General features: G+C 42.9%; 6 protein-coding genes across 8 annotated transcripts in view; 3 read left to right on the top strand and 3 right to left on the bottom strand.

Moving 5' to 3' along the window:
• Positions 1-3,779, top strand: part of LOC131891215 (SPARC-related modular calcium-binding protein 2-like) — a 10,495-nt gene extending 6,716 nt beyond the window's left edge. For all 3 annotated transcript variants that reach the window (XM_059240740.1, XM_059240741.1, XM_059240739.1), the window contains 8 exons: positions 1,431-1,704; positions 2,044-2,210; positions 2,286-2,417; positions 2,478-2,665; positions 2,729-2,896; positions 2,970-3,122; positions 3,251-3,407; positions 3,492-3,779. In XM_059240740.1, the coding sequence (XP_059096723.1) occupies positions 1,431-1,704; positions 2,044-2,210; positions 2,286-2,417; positions 2,478-2,665; positions 2,729-2,896; positions 2,970-3,122; positions 3,251-3,407; positions 3,492-3,577 (1,325 nt within the window). In that variant the 3' untranslated portion in view covers positions 3,578-3,779. The remainder of the gene's footprint in view (positions 1-1,430; positions 1,705-2,043; positions 2,211-2,285; positions 2,418-2,477; positions 2,666-2,728; positions 2,897-2,969; positions 3,123-3,250; positions 3,408-3,491) is intronic.
• Positions 3,762-4,352, bottom strand: LOC131891220 (adhesion G protein-coupled receptor E5-like). Its single transcript, XM_059240746.1, has 2 exons — positions 4,143-4,352; positions 3,762-4,072 (listed from the first exon to the last, which is right to left on the bottom strand). Exons 1-2 carry the CDS (start codon positions 4,350-4,352, stop codon positions 3,869-3,871), a joined length of 414 nt encoding a protein of 137 aa, XP_059096729.1. The 3' UTR covers positions 3,762-3,868.
• Positions 4,353-6,486: 2,134 nt separating this feature from the next.
• Positions 6,487-8,338, top strand: LOC131891219 (uncharacterized). The gene is made up of 2 exons (XM_059240745.1): positions 6,487-7,501; positions 7,712-8,338. Exons 1-2 carry the CDS (start codon positions 7,090-7,092, stop codon positions 8,050-8,052), a joined length of 753 nt encoding a protein of 250 aa, XP_059096728.1. The 5' UTR covers positions 6,487-7,089; the 3' UTR covers positions 8,053-8,338.
• LOC131891214 (uncharacterized) lies at positions 7,893-11,980 on the bottom strand. The gene is made up of 8 exons (XM_059240738.1): positions 11,509-11,980; positions 10,475-10,705; positions 10,131-10,358; positions 9,902-10,042; positions 9,606-9,839; positions 9,138-9,527; positions 8,706-9,070; positions 7,893-8,585 (listed from the first exon to the last, which is right to left on the bottom strand). Exons 1-8 carry the CDS (start codon positions 11,903-11,905, stop codon positions 8,358-8,360), a joined length of 2,214 nt encoding a protein of 737 aa, XP_059096721.1. The 5' UTR covers positions 11,906-11,980; the 3' UTR covers positions 7,893-8,357.
• Positions 11,981-12,503: 523 nt separating this feature from the next.
• On the top strand, positions 12,504-14,308 carry LOC131891218 (uncharacterized). The gene is made up of 3 exons (XM_059240743.1): positions 12,504-12,892; positions 13,276-13,541; positions 13,620-14,308. The coding sequence occupies exons 1-3, from the start codon at positions 12,626-12,628 to the stop codon at positions 13,942-13,944; spliced, it is 858 nt and encodes a 285-aa protein (XP_059096726.1). The 5' UTR covers positions 12,504-12,625; the 3' UTR covers positions 13,945-14,308.
• The window catches only part of LOC131891213 (uncharacterized), a 28,854-nt gene continuing 20,602 nt past the window's right edge, over positions 13,960-22,211 (bottom strand). The window contains exon 3 of the mRNA XM_059240737.1: positions 13,960-18,088. Coding sequence (XP_059096720.1) covers positions 15,210-18,088 — 2,879 coding nt within the window. The 3' untranslated portion in view covers positions 13,960-15,209. The remainder of the gene's footprint in view (positions 18,089-22,211) is intronic.

Below are 22,211 nucleotides of genomic sequence, written 5' to 3' on the forward strand. Positions count from 1 at the left end.
AGATTTCATTATGTCGTTGCTGGTTTGTAGTTCTGGATAAAAAACGGCAATCCTAGTTTGAATGGATGCGGCCTCACTAGAACACTGGGAATTTATAAATTGCAATTTGCATGCACTCTTTTGACGTCTTTTTACAAGAACAGTGAGTATCTTAATGCACCTTATCCGTACGTGAAGATAATTTAATGTCAACTTGAACGCTATGGTCATTTTGGTTTAAGTGGTAAACATTTTAAATTTCTGGAATGGTACTCCCCCTAACTTAGGAACTCTTTGGAAAGCTTTTGATTATACCAAGACCTGTGTGAGTCCCTTTATAAATGTGATTAATTACAATTACAAATACATGACTTCGAAATATTATTAGGTACAATTATCTTATTTTCAAACTTGTTCTATTAGTTAGATTTCAAAAACAATCTAATTACATTTAATTTTCAACTTCAATTTGATTACATTTATTTTCAATTATAATTTAGTTACAATCACTTTTCAATAGTAATTCATTACTTTCAATAACATTTCAATCATATCTGCTTTTCCTCCTGTACAAAAGATAATAAAACATTTACGATTTTTTTTTCGATTTTTTTTCATTTTGGATTGCAATTTATCCTCAGGGTATATATGAAATTAATGTTTGATTTATTTGGACTTACTAGCATTGTATGAATGCCGCTTTTTGTTGTTTCAACCATCTTCATATTTCCTTCAGAATTGTTTTGAAAACAGGCATTTCATGACCTCTTGTCATGCCACGTTTGCATTTCTCTATTTTATAGAATGCCTGGCTGAACATCAGCCAATTTTAGCATCACGGGTTCGCCAAAAAACGTTTGAATTTGACGACATAGATTGTCTAAATCATTTGAAAGAGAATGCGGAGAAAACGATTGAAAGTAAAAGGTTTTGTGTGCTGAACGACGATGTACATATATCGAAGCATGATTTAATAGTATCTGCTTGAAAACACGTCATGTGGCTGAGAATATGATTGTAATATGTAATTGAAAAAGCTTAATTACATGGTCCAAGTGCTATAGATTACAATTTCTCAAAGATCTAATGTTATTAATTACAATTTCTCTGAATTTAAATGTAATTAGTTACAATTTCTCTGAATTTTAACGTAATTAATTACAATTTCTCTGCATTCAAATGTGATTAATTACAACTACAAGAAAATGTAATCGCAAGTACAATTACAAAACAGGTCTGCTTATGCCAATCCACCAACCACATTTAACTTGCGATAACGGAATATGACTGGACAGAACAGGAGAAGAAGAGTAAATAAGCAATTGGCTCTAAGTCAATAAATATATATTGTGTTACTCAGTGAGCAATTTCATCGATGGTTTTTGATGGATCTACTTCGCAAATGCAAACATTAGGAGGGGAAAATGAAATGGACATTTAAACATTTGCAGAAAAACGAAAAAGGAACCGCCGAGGAAAGGGCAAGAAACGAAAGAATCGTCGCAAAAAAACGCGAAGGACGTCCAATGGAGAAACAGACTTGAATTCCTCATCCAAACGGCAATGTGCGCAAAATGACCGCAAGGAATTCAATCAAAACATCTTGAACTCACTCACCGAAGAATTTGGCAAACACCACTCCAGATCCTTGGAACCTGAGGGACTTATCGGGGATCAAAAGAAGAAAATCATCGAATGGAAATTCGACCAAATGGACGCTAATCGGTGAGTTACTGCCGAATTTGAACATGGCTCCAAAGGCTCAAACTAGCTCAGATTTCAGAACAGAATTTTTGCATGCATACCTCTTGAATCCTGGACATTTGGCAGACCCATAGTCACACTCTCACTCCAGGAGGAATGGCACGGCGACGTGTTCACGGCAAGGTGCCAATTCCTCCCTTTCAAACTAATATCAACAATTATGAGACACGGCAAAATGAACAGGCGACATTCCTAACCTCCCAAGGGATCAGTCGGCTCACTTTCAGCATAAAACCGAGGAGGAACCTTATCTTCGCAGCAATATTGGAAGCATAAACTGTTTATTTCTGTCAATTGCAGGGATAATGATCTTCGGAAGCGAGAATTCAAGACATTCCGCTTGGCCATCAAAAGGCTGGCGAAAAACAAATTTTGCGCCCGGAACTTTTGGAAATACTGTGATTTGGACGACGATAAACGCGTGACGCGATCCGAATGGGCAACCTGTCTTGGAGTGGACATCAACAGTAAGCTAGCTATAGTTCGATACGTGCATACGATCCCCGTGTTTCCTTTCTCACCAACTTGGTCTTATCTTCCAGTCTCATTCCGCATATTTATGTCCTTGAGTTCCGAAGAGGACAAGACCAAACAAAAGGGTCGAAAAAGGAACAATTCGGAGGACCAAGAGCCGAAAGACAGTGAAGGCCAAGGATCGGCCATTGAAGATTGGGGTGCGTAATTTTGGTTACTTGTGCCATTCAGATCTATAATTGTTCCCACATTTTCTTCAGCCCTTGGCGGAGCCTTGACCAAGTCTTCGGTGAACGCGCCAGCTTCATTGATTGCAGAGGTGGAGGAGCGGATCAATTGTTGGGTGGAGCATCGTGCCGCTATTGAAGGCAGTAAAGGGGGCGATTTGGCATCGTACATCCCGGAGTGTCAACCCGATGGGAGATTCCAGTCTGTTCAATGCTACAAGGTGTTACAAACAAAAAGATGCCTTAATTTTTAAAATAATAATGTAGTGAATGGTATTATTCAGACAAGCGGATATTGCTGGTGTGTGGAGGAGCTCACGGGTCGACCAATCCCAGGGACGTCGCGACAAAACCAAACTCCCACATGTGCTCCAGGATCCATTTCACAATCGTCAAGGGTGACTCAAAATGAGTGGGTCAAGTGCCCGGAGAATCGTAAAAGACAATTTAGAGTGAGTATAACTTAAGATGCCTTGTTGTCCGTACTTTCGGCGAAATATCAATGAACGCAATGCTGTTTGGCAGGAGCATCTAATGGATTACATGACCAAACAAATGGTGGAATCCAGCAAAGATCAGGACATGTCGTATTTATTCAGCGAGAAAGCTGCCGAATTGTCCTTGGAGGAACGGGTGGGAAAGTGGCAGTTTCTGGATCTGGACAAGAACCGAGATGGGGTGAGAACATGAATTATTCTTGAAAATTTCTCTGCATTGTAAATACCTTCCAGAGACTAAAAATACATGAGCATTCTTTATTTGCCTGTATACGTATTGACACTAAATGAAACCATTTTTCCATCAAGATGTTGAGTCGGCGCGAAATCCGGCCATTTCGTAGAGTCCTTAAAGAGGATCGGAAACTTCGATTGTGTGGCAAGCGCATTCAGAACCATTGCGATCCGGATTCGGATGAAAACATAACTTTCACTGAATGGGAACTTTGCATAGGTCTGCGAGGAGGTAATGATGAATAACAGACGAAAATATTTCATGATCAGTTTTGTTGGTGTTCACTCATCGCGACTATGATCCCTGGAATTTCAGAGACTGTTCAAATCCCGTTGCCCCGCATCGATCCAGCCAATCGGCGGGGACCGAACCCGCTGAAAATGTGGCTCAAAGCAGATTAAAACATCCTCCAAGATTGTTCTCCAGTGTCCTAAAGACTTTCTAATCCAAGACTGACGTGCTGTTTTACAAGTGCTTACATTTCAAATCCTTTCCATAATATCACTACATAAAGATGCCTGCTTCCTAACGATCTGTAGATTGTAAAATCAAAATAACAACGTGATAGATCACATCAAATCACGATTAATGCGTTACGCGTCACCCAGTTGTCTTTTATTCTTTATCACACTACATCGCCTCCTCGGAAAAATATCTTCATGATCGGTGTCGAGGAGTAAATGAATTGGTTATTATTCGTCGGAAACCATGCCATCATCGTCAGCCATGTCGGTGGCCAGGTCATCTGTCGGCTCGTTCATGTCCACCACTTGATGGTCCCCATCCTCCACTGACTCTTCTATGGTATCTTCACCCTCTAGAGATTCGGTCTCAGTCTCGTTTGGGTGCTTGTTTCCGAATATTTTTGCCTTGACACCCGCCAGTATTGCCCGCACCTAAGACCAACCCGAATGCATATGTTTAAAACTGGTGGATTGATTGGGAAGCCCATAGACCCATTTGTACCTTTTCATTGCAAGAGCAATGCGTGAAGAAGATCACTCCGCCCAAGATGCCATTGATGATGGTAAAGATGAAGTACAACATGACATTTTGATCATATTCGGCATAGGTTCCGGTCACCATGGACGCGAAGGTCAGTCCCAAGCGGAGCAACATCGTGTTGAGCATATAGTTGGCTGACCGACATTGGGTCTCATCCGTATCTATGTACATATGAAAAGAATATACACTATAGGAATAAAAGCGTTTTGGTTTTGCAGCAAAGGGACCAGCTTGTGAGGTATTCCTTTGATAATTTGGTGACTCCCAAGCAAGCTTTGAAAGCTTTGCGAAGGGAAAGCCAATATAGCAAACACCAAAAAGTCACATCATGTTGAGTTATGCAAATATGTTGTAGAATGAGATCGGGTAGATTTCGCTAGGCCACAGATCAACTTTTAAATAGGGCCTAGCAAGTGATTGCAGACATGAAAGACCCGATCCACTTCACAGGAGTGCTTTGGATTTCCCTATCTTGCCTCGACTCTACCTTGCAGAAAACTAATTGTGAATAGAGCAACGAGTTGAATATAAGCAACAAATGGTGTCTGCGAATGTTTGTTCCACTCTTTCCAATTGTTTTTTGGTGTCAATTTCAAATTAGTCACAGGCTTACAGTCATACCGGGATTGAAGAAACGAGTAGGGAGGCAGTTTTTATAACCAATTGAGTCGTGCTAAAGGCAAATGAAAATATATATCTCGTCTCTGTTGCACTTTAGATATGCTTTGACTAACGATGGTTGGCGTGTTATCCTGGATATAATTAAAGAGAAACTTAAGGGCAGAATGTGTGACTAGATCCGTTCCTTTCAGAAGCTTATGTAATCGAAGCATATTACTAACACGAACTTTCGTTTTTGCTCCGAAGATCCATCGAATTGCTTTTTTGTAGGATGGTTGAACTTTTGATTGCAGAACACTGGCCAAAATAAGCAATCCCACATTTTAAGCCTATTCTCTATCAAGGCCTTATAAAGTAAAATCCTCAATTGAGTCGGGAGGGATTTCTTTGCCATGAAAAGGGTATTTATGGTTTTCCGGATGTGATCTTTCCCAGTTTACTCAAAACAAGTTTATCAAGTTAAGTATTACACCGAAATTCAGATATAACTCATTAAGATGGAGAGAAAATTAGTTTTCAAATATCCATCCAGGAAAGACACAGTTGAACGTATGGTTTCAAAATCAATTGAAAAGAAGTATTTCACACTTGATTGTAGTCTTTGACCATCACTTAGTTTGCAGTCGGCAAGAATGTCGTAAAGATCCAAAAACACAATACATTTCTTTCTTTTTGGTTTCGTTTTTCGCGGGCTTTTCTAACTGCTATAAGGAATGTATTCCCCAGCACTATTGAAATGAAGCATTATAATTCGTCTATTTGTTACCTTTCAATCTTTATATGACTGAGCTAGTCCTTGAATGTAGGGTTTATCTGGAATGCTATCTAAAAATTGGTCCAAGTCTGACTTGAAAGATGCTACCGGATCAACAAGGCCTACGTATTCCCTACGAATATTAGAGGGAAGTAAATTAAACAATAAAGGAGCCCAAGAAAGAAGAGAAGTGAACTTCATTGTTCGAACCAGCCTGGATTCTCGAGGACTTGAAGGTGCTCTCAATACGCACATTAAGCCTCGACGGTCACTAGAATTGACCCTAAATCCTGGGTTGGGACAAAGATCATGGATACTTTTGAAGACGTACAGTATCAGATATCTTTCGTATCTTCTCTGAACACTGTACATTCCCAACTTTTCTAGTCTCTCCCAATACGAGAGCTCTCTCATTCCTGTGATGTTCCTAGTGAAACATCTTTGGACCTGCTCGAGCTATTGCAAACCTGCTGAACTCATTGGAGTTCAAATGGGAGAAGCATATTCAAGATGTGGCTGAGTATTTGCACAAATTGTGTAGAAGATTTTCATTGCCACCACACCTAATTACCAGGCTTTTGTGACCAAATAGATGCCTAACAATGCAATCGTTATTGGAAGACTATTCAAAACCTGATTTACAATTGAAGTTTTAACGAAATTAACCGCTGATGAATCTGATTTACGGTTAACCACGTTAGTTTTTTGGTGAATGATGCCCACCCCTGTTTATTTGTATTATAACAAAATCAAGTAAGAATACTCCAGAACTTTGCTTATTCAAGGAACGATGCTGCATCTAGTTTTCAACCCGTCCATTGATGCATGTCTGATATACAAGTTCAAAGAACTTGTACTCAAACTTTTACAATACTAAGTTGGAAGTGTTCATAGAAAACTCGACGCCTGATTGATACACCCGGTCCCATGGCAACACGAGACAACAAAACGTCATTATGGGCCCACTTCATTAGGCCTGATTCCTTCGTAAGTCCCAGACGAGAAACGACGAAACTTCGCAAATAGACATTCACCATGAATGAAAACTGGCTGACGAAAGCATTTTCATTTACTCAAGATCGACAAAATTCCAAGGAGTAGAACAATGAAGTGGGCCATGTCGAGTTTTGACAATAAGGTCCAAAGCGTTTGCCGAACGATTGATCAGTGCATTTTTCGGTCTCATGTGACCCAAAGATAAATACTGTTTACTCCGGATTCTCTCGATCTCGGTCTCTTTCCCACCAAAAGCCTGATTCGAGTAGAGCAAAATATCCCAGTTGTAATCATGAAAAGGGATAATGCGCACTCACTCATCCTCCCTTTGAAGTCCTGTCTGCGACATTCTCCCAAATCTCCATTTCACCACTCGGTACCAGTGTGATTAGTGAAAAGCTGAACTCATTTGACACAACAGAGGGATATTGCTGGATTCTGCTCGAAAGATCAACAAAACAAGGAAACGCCACTCCTAACACGTTTTGTCACCAAGAGCATCCCAAGTAGTCCTAACTTAACAGTTGACCTGCCAGTATGAAAGTGAGCATGGAGGGTCAATCCAATGGCGACAAAGTGCTACTCATCGAGACCGAGGGGGAACCAGACGCCCTTGAGGAACGCCAATCCTTTCCCAAAGTATCGCCATCGACTTCTGTTCTGGTGACTTCAAAGAAGTCGATCTACTTAGTAGTGAGTGGCATTCTAGTAGGTTTGTGCATATTCATGATTGGCTACGAGGTCAGACAGGTGGACCAAACCTTACTCAGCCTAAGCTATGATGGACGGTACGTCATGGAACAACATGGACCGAACTTTGATGAATATCTTCGAAGTCTGCATATCCCGCAATATCTATTCGAAATGATCAAGTCGTCCCAAGAGCTGGTGGAAATCCAAACCCCTTTGAATCCCAACACGGACAAGTGGAAGATCAAGTTTTCAAATGGTCGGTAAACATGCTTGAACGATTCTCCTTAGCCAGTTACAAATTAGAAAATCATATCCGCTCAGTGCTTTCTTGAACGGATATCGGAGTCAATCAGCTTCCTTGATTTCTTGAATCTTATTCATCTTGACTTTAAGATCTCAGTTTTCTTATATTTCTTCAAAGAGCTATCAAAGCATGAAAAATATTTTCAAATTTTCTTTTTTTCAGAGTTTGCAGTTCACATCTTGAACTTTCATTTGGACCAAGCGTTTAATGTGACGTACTACAATGATCACAACTATGTAACCTATTCCTGTTCAATCCCCTCCAAGTTCACATTGAAATGTACGAGTCAGGATATCAAACGCGATTGGAACATCGACTCGACCATGATATTTTCGCCTTATGGCTACTCCAACTACATGACCAACATCAACAAGGCGGTGACCACTTCCAAAATGTACCGTCGACTGAAGGCCGGAGAAACTGTGGATCTCGAAGCAAACACGGGCAATGTTCCTGACAAGAATCAAGTTGATGTGGAATACAACATGGAGGCCTTTGAGTAAGAATCAGCGACCACCTATTCCTCCCATTCAGCCAACCAACACTCGTGCCATTCATGTTGGAAGCAAACCTGTGATAAAAGCAAATGCTCCTGTACTTACCGGTCAGTTTGGTCATTGTGTCGTCATCCACGTTACTTCCGGCTTCAATCAGCATGAAGGTTATGATGGACAAGATCACCACTGGAATTTACTCTCCGTACATCAAACCCGTGTCCATTTGGAGTCATCAACTGTAATTTGTAAATTTTGAAAGTAAAAAAGAATCGTGCGATTTTTGTAAGATTTTTCCAAGGTCTTTTGTCTTTTTACTGGTAGTCTCCGCCATAGTTTTCATATTCAAAAGACACGGTGAAGGTAATGACCGTGATGGCAATGCCCCAACCCGCCATGAAACTGCCCATATTCGAGAGCATGCCGTTTCTGGGCACAACACGGCTCACCAAGGAGTACATGAAAATGCCTTCCATGAGGAAGAAGGCAAACACGGCTGTGTAAAAGAAGTGAATGAAGATGCTTATATTGCGACACGCAGTCTGAAATAAAAGAGAAGTTACTAGGTTTCGTGAATGCAAATAAATCGGAGATGTAGTTCTAAAGGCGTTTTCCAAACACTGGTCGCATTGTTGCTTCGGATGCCTATGATATAATCATACCTCCGAATGTTGGAGCGTGGGCAACAGGCAAATGTGTGCCAGTAGGAGAGCTATCTCAATGTTCATATGGATAAATCGGCCTGGGTCCATGATCTTGAGAACTGCGAAGAGCACCAGTGTGGCTGTGACGAATCCAATCAACACGAATGATGCAGTTCGGGTCAAGGCCGTGACTGTATCCTTAATGGCCGGAGACAAACTTGGAACTGGCCGAGGAGTAGGCGTGGATGGTGGTGGACTTATGCATCGGTTCCCTTCCATTACCATGCCCATTTGGCAAATGCATTCGTACTTAGGGCGTAAGGTGTCGCTGCGGTCGTAACACTGTGCTCCGGCTGGACAAGGTCCATTGTCCTTACAGGGACCTAGAAGGGAATTTGGTATCAAAGGCATTGCCCAGAGTGAATCTACAAATTTTTATGGAAGATGTACTGTCGCAGTAGTCTTGATTCCAAGTATTATTGACTTTCGTCTCCTCCTTGTATTGATTCCCGACACAAATCTCTTTGTAACTGAGCTCCATAGCTTCCTCGGGCGTAGATGGTCGAGATTTTCCCATAGGACATGTTGCCTTCAGACCGCTGAATGCCCACATATCGGCCGTGGTCACGTCCTCAGGGGTATATCCATCTGGTATCTGACCTCTCAAGGTGCACATTCGGAGGCCTGTGAGCTGGCTGATCTCTAGGTACCAAGAGTGGCAATTGGCATCTAAGTCGCATTCACCGGCACAAGCATCTAAGGAAGGTACTTCAAAGGCCTCCTTGGCCACTGCAGCGTCACGATAGTTTTTCATGAATTCTCCACAATACGGGGCGTACACTAGATTTGCAACGGAACGGCGTTTGAAAACAGAGGCTCCTTTGTCGCAAAGGAAAAGCCTCAAGAAGTAGAACGTACCTTTAGTCCCAAAGCAGAACTTCTCTCCTGTGGCGAAAGTAGGCTGTTCGACGTAAGATTCAATCTGAAGAAGGTCATGGAAAGAGCACTTCTTTGTTTCCACGTTAAATGTCCAATGATTGCACGTGGCGTCACCTTTGCAACCATTGAAACATTGCTCCAAGGTCCCACCATTTGTGGACGACAAGACAGGAGCTTTATTTTCGAATGGAACCACGCAAGACGGCCAATTCACTGAAACGTCACCACGCCATTAATCAAAGTTCCAGCAACCTTGGCGACCAAACTTGCATTACCTGGTGGTTCATCTTCATTTCGTCCAGGGACCATGGGTAGGCGTCGACGAACATCGCCACACAAGGTAGTCCTCTTTTGAGTTCCGTTGGAACACAAAATGTCTGGAGCTCCCCATGCGGACCATAGAAAGTCATCAGGCACTGAGCGGAAAACAAAAAAAAGAAATACGTGCTTACAAGATGCAGCAGACTTGACACATCTATTAAAACGTTGGTCTTGAAAACTTACAAGCACAATTATGGAGGTTGCAGGGGAATTCATCGTCGCTCAATCCCGGACATATTTTCCCGCCGAATCTCGGCTCGGGGTTGGTGCAACTTCGATGTCTGTATTGGATGCCTCCTCCACAATCCACTTTACTCCCTGTTCGCTTGTTAAAACAGGGCGTGTCTAAGATGCTCCATGGAGTCCAACCCCCGTCAATGGTAGCACTTCCAGTCAGAGCATTTTCATTCACTGGATTAGTAACGGATTGTTCAGATTGTGCAGTTGTAAGAGGTGGTGACCCCGAGCTCCCTTCTCACTATGCCCCCTCCCCTTGAAAAAAGCAGGATTAAAGAAATGAGTCGTACCTTTTCCCACACAAGTCCTGGGTCCATATGTCATGTCCACGTTGGACTCCGTGGTGGTTTTGTCGGTCTGTAACCAACAGGTCATGGCTTGCTTATGAAATGACCAAAACTGACATGTAGGCTCATCTTGGCAATAACCGCTACAATCTTCAATATTCGTGTTCTCAAAGTTGGGTGCCGCACTTGCGTCGACAATATTTTCTCCAACAATGGAACAGTCGGGCCACGGAACTGAAAATTACACAATGCGAATTCCAGACCTGGGTCTTATAGATGACAAAAGAATAATACAGAACTTCATAAAGGTAATTCATAACAATAGCAAATAAATGGGTTGAAAATTAGTTACAAGAATAATTGCTCTGCTTCCAAACTTGTGCAATTACAATTACATTATTGTGATTCAATTACTGTCAATTACATTGTCTTTCCCTCTAGAACAAAAAAGTTAAAGTCATTTGCGAATGCTTTACCGACCCCGCTTTAAAACTATCTTGCCATGTTCACTTGCAATTTGACCTTACATGAAATTGTTGTGCGATTTTAATATGATTTACATGCTTTGAATGGCGCTATTGGTGTTTCAACCATCTTCACAATATTTAGAGAATTGTTTTGAAAACAGACAATTCCTGACCTCTTGTTCATGCTACCTTTGCATTTGAAAGCGCAAAGAAAATTGTCTGCATTTATCTTTCTTAGAGAATGCCTTGCTGAAAAACTGCCAATTTAGCATCTGGGGTTCGCCCAAGACGTTGAAATTTGATGAGATAGATTTGTCTAAAGCATGAGAGACTCATTTAACAGACTGCGTGAAAATATGTCAACCTGAGCGAGAATAGACGAGTAGTAATCGTAATTTGTAATTTTTGTTCAATATTCAATTAAATTGGCAAAAATGTAGTTATTGCAATTAAAGTTCCTCTGAGTTCGGTTGTAATTAATTGCAGTTGTGTAACTGTAATTACAATCACAACACAGGTCTGTCGACTTTGCCTCAGAAAAAAATCCTCAAGGTGTTGTAGAAATTGTACCTTCAATATCGGGTTGACAGGTGCTATCGCCCGTGTGTAATTGGAGCATTTGTTCTTGTCTCAGGTCAATTCTAGCAATCACCTCAGGGTTGCTTTGGTTGTATGGATCTCCAAACTTGGATTGAAACTCCTCATGGTCATTTTGAGTCAGCGGGTCATTCTCATCTTTTTCATTGCCTTCAAACGCTTTCAAGAAGCAAGTGGCGGGGGAATCCTGGTACACCCAACGGACACATTTGGGGCCCAAAGCCCCACACCAATGGGCGCAACCCTCATTGGAAGAACGATATCCGCTGATCTTGTTCAAGCCATCGAAGTTCTTCTTGTGAACGACACAATCGGGCCAAACGGCATTGACCACTGTACCATAGAAAAGGAGGATTTGTAGAACCTCCATTACCTCCAAGCGATTAGAGTCGATCGGATCTTCAAAAGGACTCCTTGGGTCTGTTGGCTTTCTATTCAGACTGGTGTCTTTTGGGGTCTTCCTTGAAAGTTATTTTGGCATCTAAGCAACCAAGAAATCGTCAAGAAATCAAAAAGAAGAAAAGAAAGCCATTCTCAATCAAGTCGCGAAGGAGAATAAACATGTCATGTTTGCTACATGATCCTAGCACGTTCATTTTATGAACGGCCTTAAAAGGCCTAAATTTGGTCCAGCGGCTCTCCTAGCCTTCGCCATGATCATTGAAAAAGATGTGCTTGTGTTCAATGATCATATTCTAAAAGAATCGGAAGAAGTAACTCCCCAGTAACCTTGATATGTACAATTGCGCCTTGTTGTCTGTTATCAAACGGGGTGCATTTTTTCCTGTCCCTCCATTTGCTATAGACTGTTTGATTCCTCCGTAGTCATATTTGTTCATGGACGAATACGATTCCACACTACATTGGATGGGTTTGAAGCCAGTGGAGAACCGACACAGATGTTTTCACACTCTACTCTCAAATATGGGTGATTCTCATTGATCTCATTTCTAAATTGGAAGCTAACTCAGACGATTTTTTTTGTTCGCTGACATCACAATTGACAAAGTAGGAGTGAGCGAGAGTGATCCCGTGCTTGAGAATTTTTTTTCAATACTCTGCGCCCCAATGATCTAGTCAGTTCTTGACTATGATGGGAGCGCAGAAAGGGTTCCTCTTGGTGTTCATGGTTGTGGCCCTCTTCATTGGCAATCGGGGAATGGCCCACCCAGAAGCCATCCTCTTGGGAGAAAACAGCAAGAGGCCCCCTTACAAACATGATTTGCCGTTCGTTCCGGAGGCCTTCCGATGGGATCGGCCTTCCATCATTGAGTTCACCCACAATCTGGCCGAAACCGACTCGATGAATGACAGGGTCCTGGATCTTTTGAACCGAGAGGTGGCCAATTCCACAGAGGTAAATAATTTCAATTTTTCTACACGTAAGCACTGTTACACTATTAGTTTAGCTCAATCTTGTGACTCATCAGCTCTTTCAATGTTCCATCATTCAAAATGATTCAGATTTTTGGGCACATGTTTTATGTTTTTTATGGGCATGTTATAGTCATACAATCGTGCATTGAAATTGAAAAACATAAACCAACCAACATAATGGCAGTACTAGACCCGCCCAACATAAAAGGAATATAATCCTTTGTTCTCACCACAATAAGGATAGATAGACAACGAATGCCCGTGTGGCTTGGTTAGTATTGAACTCGTGTTTGATGGTTATTTGTGGCCAGAATATATCTAGACTACCACTAATGATGAATACCCTCTGTCTTTTTATGTTAGACTTTTGAGGACCTAACGTACAATTATGCGGGCAAAGAGAAGTCTGGTGACAACACCACGTTCTTCATGAAGGTCAACGCTCAAAACTGCCGCGATGGACGGAACAATTGTCGAGTGCGCACTTGCAACCTCGAATTGGAGGGCTCTCAACTCGGTGAATTGGCAATGAGAAAACACTCCTGCGGTTCGGCGGTAGTTTGTTACACCTGTGGAGAGAAACCGGACCAACCTTGCCCCATAGTCGACCTTTTAGAGAATACATGGACGTAAGTTTCTACGTTTTACCTCAAGTCTTAATTGAATGTCTTTATCTGATTCTTAATGATGGATCTCTTTTTTTATAGGAACGAGCGCCTCAACCTAAAAACTTGCCAAAAAAGTGGAACTGTCAATGTTCGACAAGTTCGCTGTCTATCGGAATATTCGGAGGTGGCCGGTCTCCGAACCTATTCAAGATTGGGGTGTGGTACCACAGAGGAAGCCGATGGACAGACTTGTCAGTCAGATCAAAATGAATACGAATCGTCTTGTACTTGTGCCGGAGCATTGTGCAATCATCCCTATAAAAATCTAGGTCGACGACGGGCGGATGATGTTCAGAAGTCCATTAGACAGTTGAAGGCTCATTTTGATAAGGTCACGTCAAGCCTACAGAGACCTTGCTCTTAGAATGAGAAAGCTAGCAGTCATTTTTTTCATTGTTTCGAACACATATATTTCATACACTCCTTGCGTTGTCTCCCATCTGTGATTGGCCTGAAGTTTTCTCATGATGACTGTGACAAACTTTTCTGTTTTCGGAGAAAAATCAGGAATAGTGTTGGTTCCGTTTAAATATTGAGACAAGGGAACCAATGAGTCAGATGACAAATCTAGAGTACAATCACACATGGCACCTCAGCATTTGATTTTTGTTATCCAAACATGTACGCACTACTGTACATTGTAGAGTAGAGTAAATAGCGCAAACACACTTATCGAACACGACATTCTATTTCTTCAATATGAAAATACATTATCCAATCAAAATCAGGTTTTGATGGTTACTCTATTTTAGTGTTACCATGGGATGGTTTTTGTGGAGCTTTCAGCGGGATATGTTTTTCGAACGAAAAGTGTGACACAGAGTGATGGAAACGAGCTGAAATGTGTTTGGATTAGGTTCTTGAATATCAAGGGAAGATATTATGGTACAACAAAACTTGTCATTGTTTTCATGGGCAAATATTTTGTTGACATGCTTTATATTTTAATAGATATAAGTTAAGATCACCCATAACAGAGAATTTCAAGCCATGCCATTTTCGTTAGTGCAATAGCTTGAAGTACGTAGAACAAAATCGTTGCCTAAATAGATCAGTGATAAATAGAAATGACTCAACATCAATCAATGGGTATTGTACATATAAATGAATTGGAAGGACATAATCTAATTGCTAATACAATTGGTGGGATGATTCCAATTATAGTTTTTGATGATTGCTATGAATAATTTTGAGAATGAAGTCTTGAAAAATCTTCCCTGAGCTTTGACGGTCAGAAAGTGTTCGTGCGGTTGACCGAATACTTTCTTTGGGATGACTGATTTTTCAAGGACCACCATCTAGGAACTTAATGACAAGCTGATGATGCGACAATTCCGTGATCGATCAGCAGATACATAAATAATCATCTCTACATCCATACACGAATACCCCAGCCATTATTCATTCCCTTGATTCAGTCATTCATGCATTCATTCAGAATCAAATTCTCTTGACGTTCGCACCTTCAAGTTTCAAAAGTTGTCAGAATGCCCAACTTGGATCAAACAGAAAAGAAGACCTTGCTCGCTATCCCACTCAGGCAATTGACACAGTCAGGGAGGAGCCCCCCATTCCCCCCAAAAGGAGGAGAACTTCTATAGCACCACTCAATTAGTTTATGGCCCAGAACTATGCTTTTTGCGCATCATCAATAACAACATCACCACCACCTCCACCTCTTTGGACCTTGAACTCAGGGGCGGAGGGTGACTTTTGATTTTGAAGGGTATGGGATTGGGCCTCTCCCACCTTTCTTCGAGGCGGCAATCGTGGAGATTGGCCTGGGAAGGGGGATTGCCCTGGCTTTTGGGCAGGCGACAATGTGCCCAAAAAGAAACTGGTGAGACCTTGGAGGAACGCATTTGGTCGAGGAGGGGGCCTGGGTCGACGAGGCCTCTTAGGCTCGGACGTGGTTACATCTGAAGTCAGCGAAATGGGCGATTCTGTGATGGATTCGGCATCTTCGTCGCTCTCAGCTTTGATGGTTGTTGCTGTTGTTGTTGTTGCTGCTGCTGTTGTTGTTATTGTTGTCCTAGCAGATGGTTTTGTTACTGATATCTTAGTTGTTGGTTTTGTTGTAGTGCTAGTTGTTAGTTTTGTTGTGGCCTTAGAAGTGGTGGGGCTGATAGTGGTTTTGGTCTTTGGGGTGGAGGCAACAAGAGGCTCAGGAGAGGGCTTTGAAACAGGGGTAGAGACCGGAATAGAGGTTGATGTTGGAGGATCTGTAGTTGTTTTCAGAGTTGTTGAAGAAACAACAGTGGCCTTTGTTGTGGTAGACACTGTCTTTTCCTCTTTCCCCGGCTTATACACCTTTACCTTGGACAAAGTCTGAATAACAGACGGTCCGGTTTCTTGTACCGGTGGTTTCGATGGGCTAGCCTTCTTGTTAATCGAAGATGAGACACTTCCTACTGACAACGGCTCCACTGATCCGGTCACCCTATCGCCAAAGTTGTCAATCTTCCTAGTTTGCTTCTTATCTAGCACGTGTTGGCATAACTGCTCCTTTAGATACTCTGGGACTTCTTTGATGCATAATTCGTACAGCTCTTGAGGGCTGTATCCTTTCTTTTGTGGTTGTTGCTTGTCCTTTTGGTTCTCCTCAACTCCATCATCAATGCTGATATGATCATCGTCGACATTGTCTTTGAAGTCATTATCGTCGTAGTTGGCACCGACGACGATGGAGTATTGTGGTGAAGTGCTTTCATCTCTTTGAATTGGGCGTTGTGTCGGATTCTGTCTGATTGGGCGACGAACCGATTTTATCTTTGAACTTGGTTCTTCTTTGAACGCGAATGGGTCTGGATTAAATGAGGGCCTCTTCGGCTTGGCTTGTGCCTTTTCTTTAGGAAAAGCAAATGAGGGTCTGGTTGGTCTTCGGGGAACAACAGTACGAATAGATTGCTCCTTGAAAACTACATTGGGTCTTTTCGTGGTTGAAGAAGGTCTTGCAGCAAAACTGTCCAAGGGCTCGTTCACGTCATCCGTTACTCCATCAATGGCATCGGAAAAATCTGGTAGCCATTGTGAATCCCTAGATTGAGCCACGTCCAAATCCTCGACCTGCTGAAGTAAGTGGGGTTCGGGTCCGTTAGCCCCTGGAGCTAAAGGGATGAGAGAGTACTCGCGCCCTTCAGGAGCATGGAAGAGCTCACCCGATTCCTTGACTTGCATGATCTTTTGAGGTTGGGCATAATCCATGTCTCGGACAGTCTTGTACACCACTTGCGCTTCAGCTTGGCGTTCCTCAGGGGTCTGAATGACGATACGAGGCGTCTTGTGCATCAATCGCATCTCTTCCTCTTCGTCATGGAAATGGATCCTGGTTGGCTCAGGCTTGGGAGGAATGGCTGGACCAAATTGGCCTTCCAAGTGCGATGGGCGTGTTCGATAGATGGGTGGGTGGTTTTGCACAGGGAAAAAGTCGGGTCGGGCCTGGAACGATTCTTGGTTACGTGGGTTTCCTAAGGGAAACGATTGCACCCGGATAGGTTCCCTTTTCAGGGGAATGTGCCGCAGTGTCTTGGGATCGTGATGCACATGATGGATCACTCCACTAACAATGTCCTGATGTGATGGTTCACGTGAATTGGGCGGGCGAGTGGGCGGCGTATGGTTGAGAGGAATAGTCTTGACAGGGGATGGTGTAGCATTCTCGCGGATGAGCTCTTCGTTGCTGGAGAAGATGTTGTTAAACTGAGGTCCTTGCTCGGCGGTATCATCAAAAATCACTCCGACCTTCTTCTTCTGGCCAAAGGGAGACTTGAACGAATACACAACGGCATTGGCATTGCCTTTGGCGGGCTTACTTGGCGCTGGTCGGGGAAGTCGAACATATACGGGCTTGGGAACGAACGGCCGTGGAACCGCATCAAAGTCCTCTATGTTGTCTTGGCGCTCACTTGGTCGAATAGACAATTTGGCCTGGTAGTAGGGAGAGTCTTCAGTGTAGTAGAAATAGTCGTTGCTCTTGTGACGGTTTGGAGGCTCGATGTATTGGAATCCGCCGCCAATGCCCTCTCTGCGTTTGGCTTGACTTGGCTCATTGAACTCATCCGCACTTCGACTGGCAGCGGCTGAGTTGTAGGCTTGACGGTGGAATGAGATGGGCGGTTCACGGCTACCCGGCAGGTGTTCATTGTGAGAGGGCAATTGATGAATGGGCAAATCATACAATTGTGAGTAATTGATATCGGGGGATCCGTACACCGAGTACCCGTGGTGTTTCTTGACCTCCTTCGGCGTGGCTGGAACCACGAGCGAAGGTTGGTGGAACAAAGAGTCGCCACTGCGGCCATGTTCCTGCCGATAATGACTGTCATATTGGCTCAAGCTCACGCGCTCAAGAGCTGGAACTCGATAGGTTAAGGTAACATCTCGTAAGGGATGGCCGTTATCCACGGGCTTCCATTCTTGGTAGACATTTTCCACTCGTGGTACCGGAAATTGGTTCGACCGACCCGTTCGTTCAGATTCCGGATTGTCCTCTTCAATTGGAGCTCCATCTGCAATGAGGTAAAATGGCACGTTTAAGCTTAGATCTAACCACCGTTTCACCTAAGGCTTGTCAGGCTCGTCAGGCTTGTCAGGTAAGACATCGTACGTACATGTACACATGACCTAACCTCCAAATTGCTTTATCCTGTGTCATCTTCAATCTTCCTGGCGTACTGGCATGCTGAGAATGAGCCAATTCATCATATTTTATGTGTCTCGCTCTTGTCTCAACAATTCAAGAGCTCCTCGCTAAAAAATGAGTCTTACCATCAATTCAAGAATGCCCCCAAGTAGTGAATGATCCAGCCCAAAACGAACATCACCAAGTTTAACGAAGTCAAAATAGGCAAGACATTTGAAAGATGACTTGGACGGGATCCAATGATTTCACCCGATTAACCTTTCCCCAACTTGAACCTACGAATTCGACACGGAAACATTATTCATGAATTTACCTTATTTTTGCGGAAAAACGATCTATTTCAAAACAAAATCCAGACGGTTCGTTTCGATCGTACACTAGCCTCCTCGACTACCGGGGTTTGCCATTTCCCGCTCGCGTTTTTGTGATCTCATTTACCGTCTTATTTGTTTCCGGTTCTACGAGAGGCCCTCCAGCTTCTTTTGCTCCCCCATTGCTCATTCGATGAATAGAAAGTTCTGCCAGACATATTGCTCTGGATGATGATTGTTCTAAACCTTCGGCAATCAATATCTCATAACACTATTTAATCGCGGGTCCTCCTGAGCGCTCAGCGACGAGGCAGGATGTAATAATCGCTCCACTTCCACTTGGCTCTAAAGCCCATGGTGTCGCACCCTCCATTTGCAATGGTATTCCCTCTCGATGAATGATTTCTTGCCTTCGGCTGCGACCAAACTTGTAGTTTATCCTTGGAAGATCCACCGCAAAATGCCTTCGTACTCTACATATGTATACGCGTATGTTGTGTGTTTACTACGTACTCATCGGTATGTACGAGACACACGTAATGAACTGCAGGTACATTCTATTTGTGCTAATACTGCTCGTTGATGAACCCCTGATTGTTATGTCCCTTTGAGTTGAGTGGAGGTTTTGCACCTGAAGAATGCCAAGCAGTCAATAAAAAGCGAGCCTCACTTCAAAATGTGATTGATCACTTCACTCGCCGAACACACACACCATCACACACATTTATGTAGGCACAAAAAAGCGTTTTCCAAAGTGAAAATAATCCTAGTGTGCATGCATCTAGTCCATGCATCTGTATTACATCCTCTTCGTACATACTACATGGAGGCGAGGCTGAAGATGAGTTGAATTAGGGGAAAAACGTCACTGACACTTCATAAAGCCAGCTCCAAAATGAGACCTGCTCAAGGATTCGGCGTCCAATTTCAAACGACCGAGCGTGTAGATCCCGAGTGATGCATTAGCCGGACATCGAGTGATTTGAACCTAATCTCGGATTACTCTTTTTTCCCCTGTATTCGTCCCCTTCCACCACCACCACCCCTCCCAAATAATGCTCCGATGTTCAAAAGTTGTCTTTCGTCTTTGGTGCGTGTGTCATCCAACCATCCATCCCTATGAATGTGAGCAAGGTTGTGAAATAATGAAGCTACCGACATGCGGCCTATCGGGTGGAGAAATGAAATGGAGGATGTCATTTCGGTCTTGCCAAGGATTTTCATCACCAACAGACTTTCTTCACTTCTACTACTGTGTACTACTAGATCGAGACCGAGAGCTAAATTTCAATCAGAGCACCGTCACACCCCATCAAGCATTGGAAGATGGTCGATTGTCTAGAGTTATGGTGTTCTACTTCGGGATTGATCTTCGTTGATGTTGGAGATCAGGATAATGATGATGATGAGGAGGAGAAGCAGGAGGAGAAGGATATGATTTCATTTCCCGCAAATGTCATATCAGATCGAAAAGTGACTTACGTTCGTACGTACATCGCGTGACTCGAGCTTAACCTGAAGGATCGGGAAATCAGGATTGTATTTGATTCCACAGGCCTGTTTCTGTGTTTCTTGTTCTTAGGCTATTTATCTTGAAATTATCCCCTCTCAACGGGATTCCTCCTGGTGTTGGATTGATGGAAAGAATTGGCCGTGGTGGGTATTGAATGGCTTGAAAAGCTCTTCATGCCAAAAGAAACCTTTGGCCAATTCGTAGTTCACAAAGACGAGGGCGGCGGAATTCAATCCTTGGCCATTTGAATAGCATGAGATAGCATTGGTTTTGCTCGCTCACCTCTTGGCATTCATTCATGGACGTAGTTCCCGACCAAAGCGACGAGGATTCCGCCTTTCTTACTAATTTTCTTTGATCATCAACACGCGGCCGTAACAACAGAACAGAACAGCAAGTTTTCTTTTCATACATAACGTCGTCTCAGGTATGAATGGTTTATCGACCACGGCGGTGGAACTTTTCGAACTTTTCGCTCGCTCTGTCTCCCTTTCATTTCATTTTTTGTCCGGACTCATCATCGAAGAAACCACCACGTTCTTTATGATTCCTCGGATCGGGGTTTCGTACACAGAAAGGTATGGACATCCTCGGAGTGGACACTTCCACAGGGATGATGGCCGGTTACTTTGTTTGACAAAGGATGAAAAAGGAGACCCGGTCTTCAACTCTTCCTTACCTCTTCAAGGTCTTTCAATGATTCCTGCCTGCTTGCCTTTTGGAATATGATTCGATCGTAAAACAACCTGGTAGTAGGATCTCAAACTACGTATTCACCATATTCATCAGAGGGTACCAAATATACAGGGCCATAAAGTAGGTGAGTTTCTTTTTTTTGGCGCGCTGCACATCAGATGCATTCACCGCCCTTGTTGGCCAAATTTTCGCTAGTCACCCTTTCCTTTGAAACCAAAATCTGAATGAACCCAGGTGGAGAGGAACGTAGTTTTGTTTTTTAATCCATGATGAGCATGGCAATATGGACTGAGCGGATGATTATTCAAATCCACTTTCAGAGTCTAGACTTGAGGACCTGGTGACTATACGTTCAGTGCTTCTTTACCGATAACTCGTAGTATCTCGAGAGATATCCTAGAGACCTTTGATCTATTGACTACATAACATAACGCTCATCTTGGGAATGCACGTTGATGACCGCCTTGGTTTGTACGAGTTTGAAAGTTGAGGCGAAAACTTGTTTGAAGTTATGCCAACTATATACCTGTAGAAGGAGAGGATAGCCAAGTTTTCAAGTTCCTTTCATCTTTTTTTCCCTTCAAATCAATAGTGCAATCAATTTCTGGGACAACCCATCCAACTTGCTAACTCCAAGCTCCACGAATCTCCTTCCAATCTTTAAGCAGGAAAACACATGACCAAGAAACAAGAACTTTCTAAGCATAAAAAGATTTATTTTTACACTTAACAACATGCCAGCCAATCAATCCACCGCCAAGCCAACACTATAGTATCTACACACGGTGTACGTACTACATATATGTACTCGAGTGGTTGGTTGAACGTAGTTTCTTAATGAATGTGAAATGAGAATGCTTGGTAAATTGAACTCGGGTCGCAAAACAAATGCACCTATTCTTTAGGGTGCCCATCTAATTCTGTGTACGTAATACGTATGTACCCAATACATCCATTCGACGGAGGTGGTTGATCGGTTGGCGGGCAGGCTCAACTTCCTCATCAGGTTCTAGTAATCAAACTGTAAATCAATTCCGAGGATTTTTGTCTCTCGTGGATAGAACAAATTGCAATGGGACTGCTAGACAGCCAACAAACATTCACAGCTCTTTTTCCGCCCTAAAGAATGGCCGAACTACATTATGAAATGTGAGGTATGATGGTGCAATCAAACCCGTTTGGGTGGACCAAGAATGGATGTGACAGAGAATGTCAAAACGTCGACATTTTTATCTAGTTTACCTACAAGTAGCCTCGAGACTGACCGACCGACCGACCCAAAGACAACGAGAACTTACTCTATCGCCACAAATATGTTAAGCAGTCCTGGTTTCTCTGACAAATCGTAGTAGTACCTAATAGTAGTAATAGTAGCAGTAGTAGTAGTAGTAGTAGTAGTAGTAGTAGTAGTAGTAGTAGTAGTAGTAGTAGTAGTAGTAGTAGTAGTAGTAGTAGTAGTAGTAGTAGTA

Source organism: Tigriopus californicus, chromosome 11, assembly GCF_007210705.1.
Source record: "Tigriopus californicus strain San Diego chromosome 11, Tcal_SD_v2.1, whole genome shotgun sequence".
NCBI classification, from domain to species: domain Eukaryota; kingdom Metazoa; phylum Arthropoda; class Copepoda; order Harpacticoida; family Harpacticidae; genus Tigriopus; species Tigriopus californicus.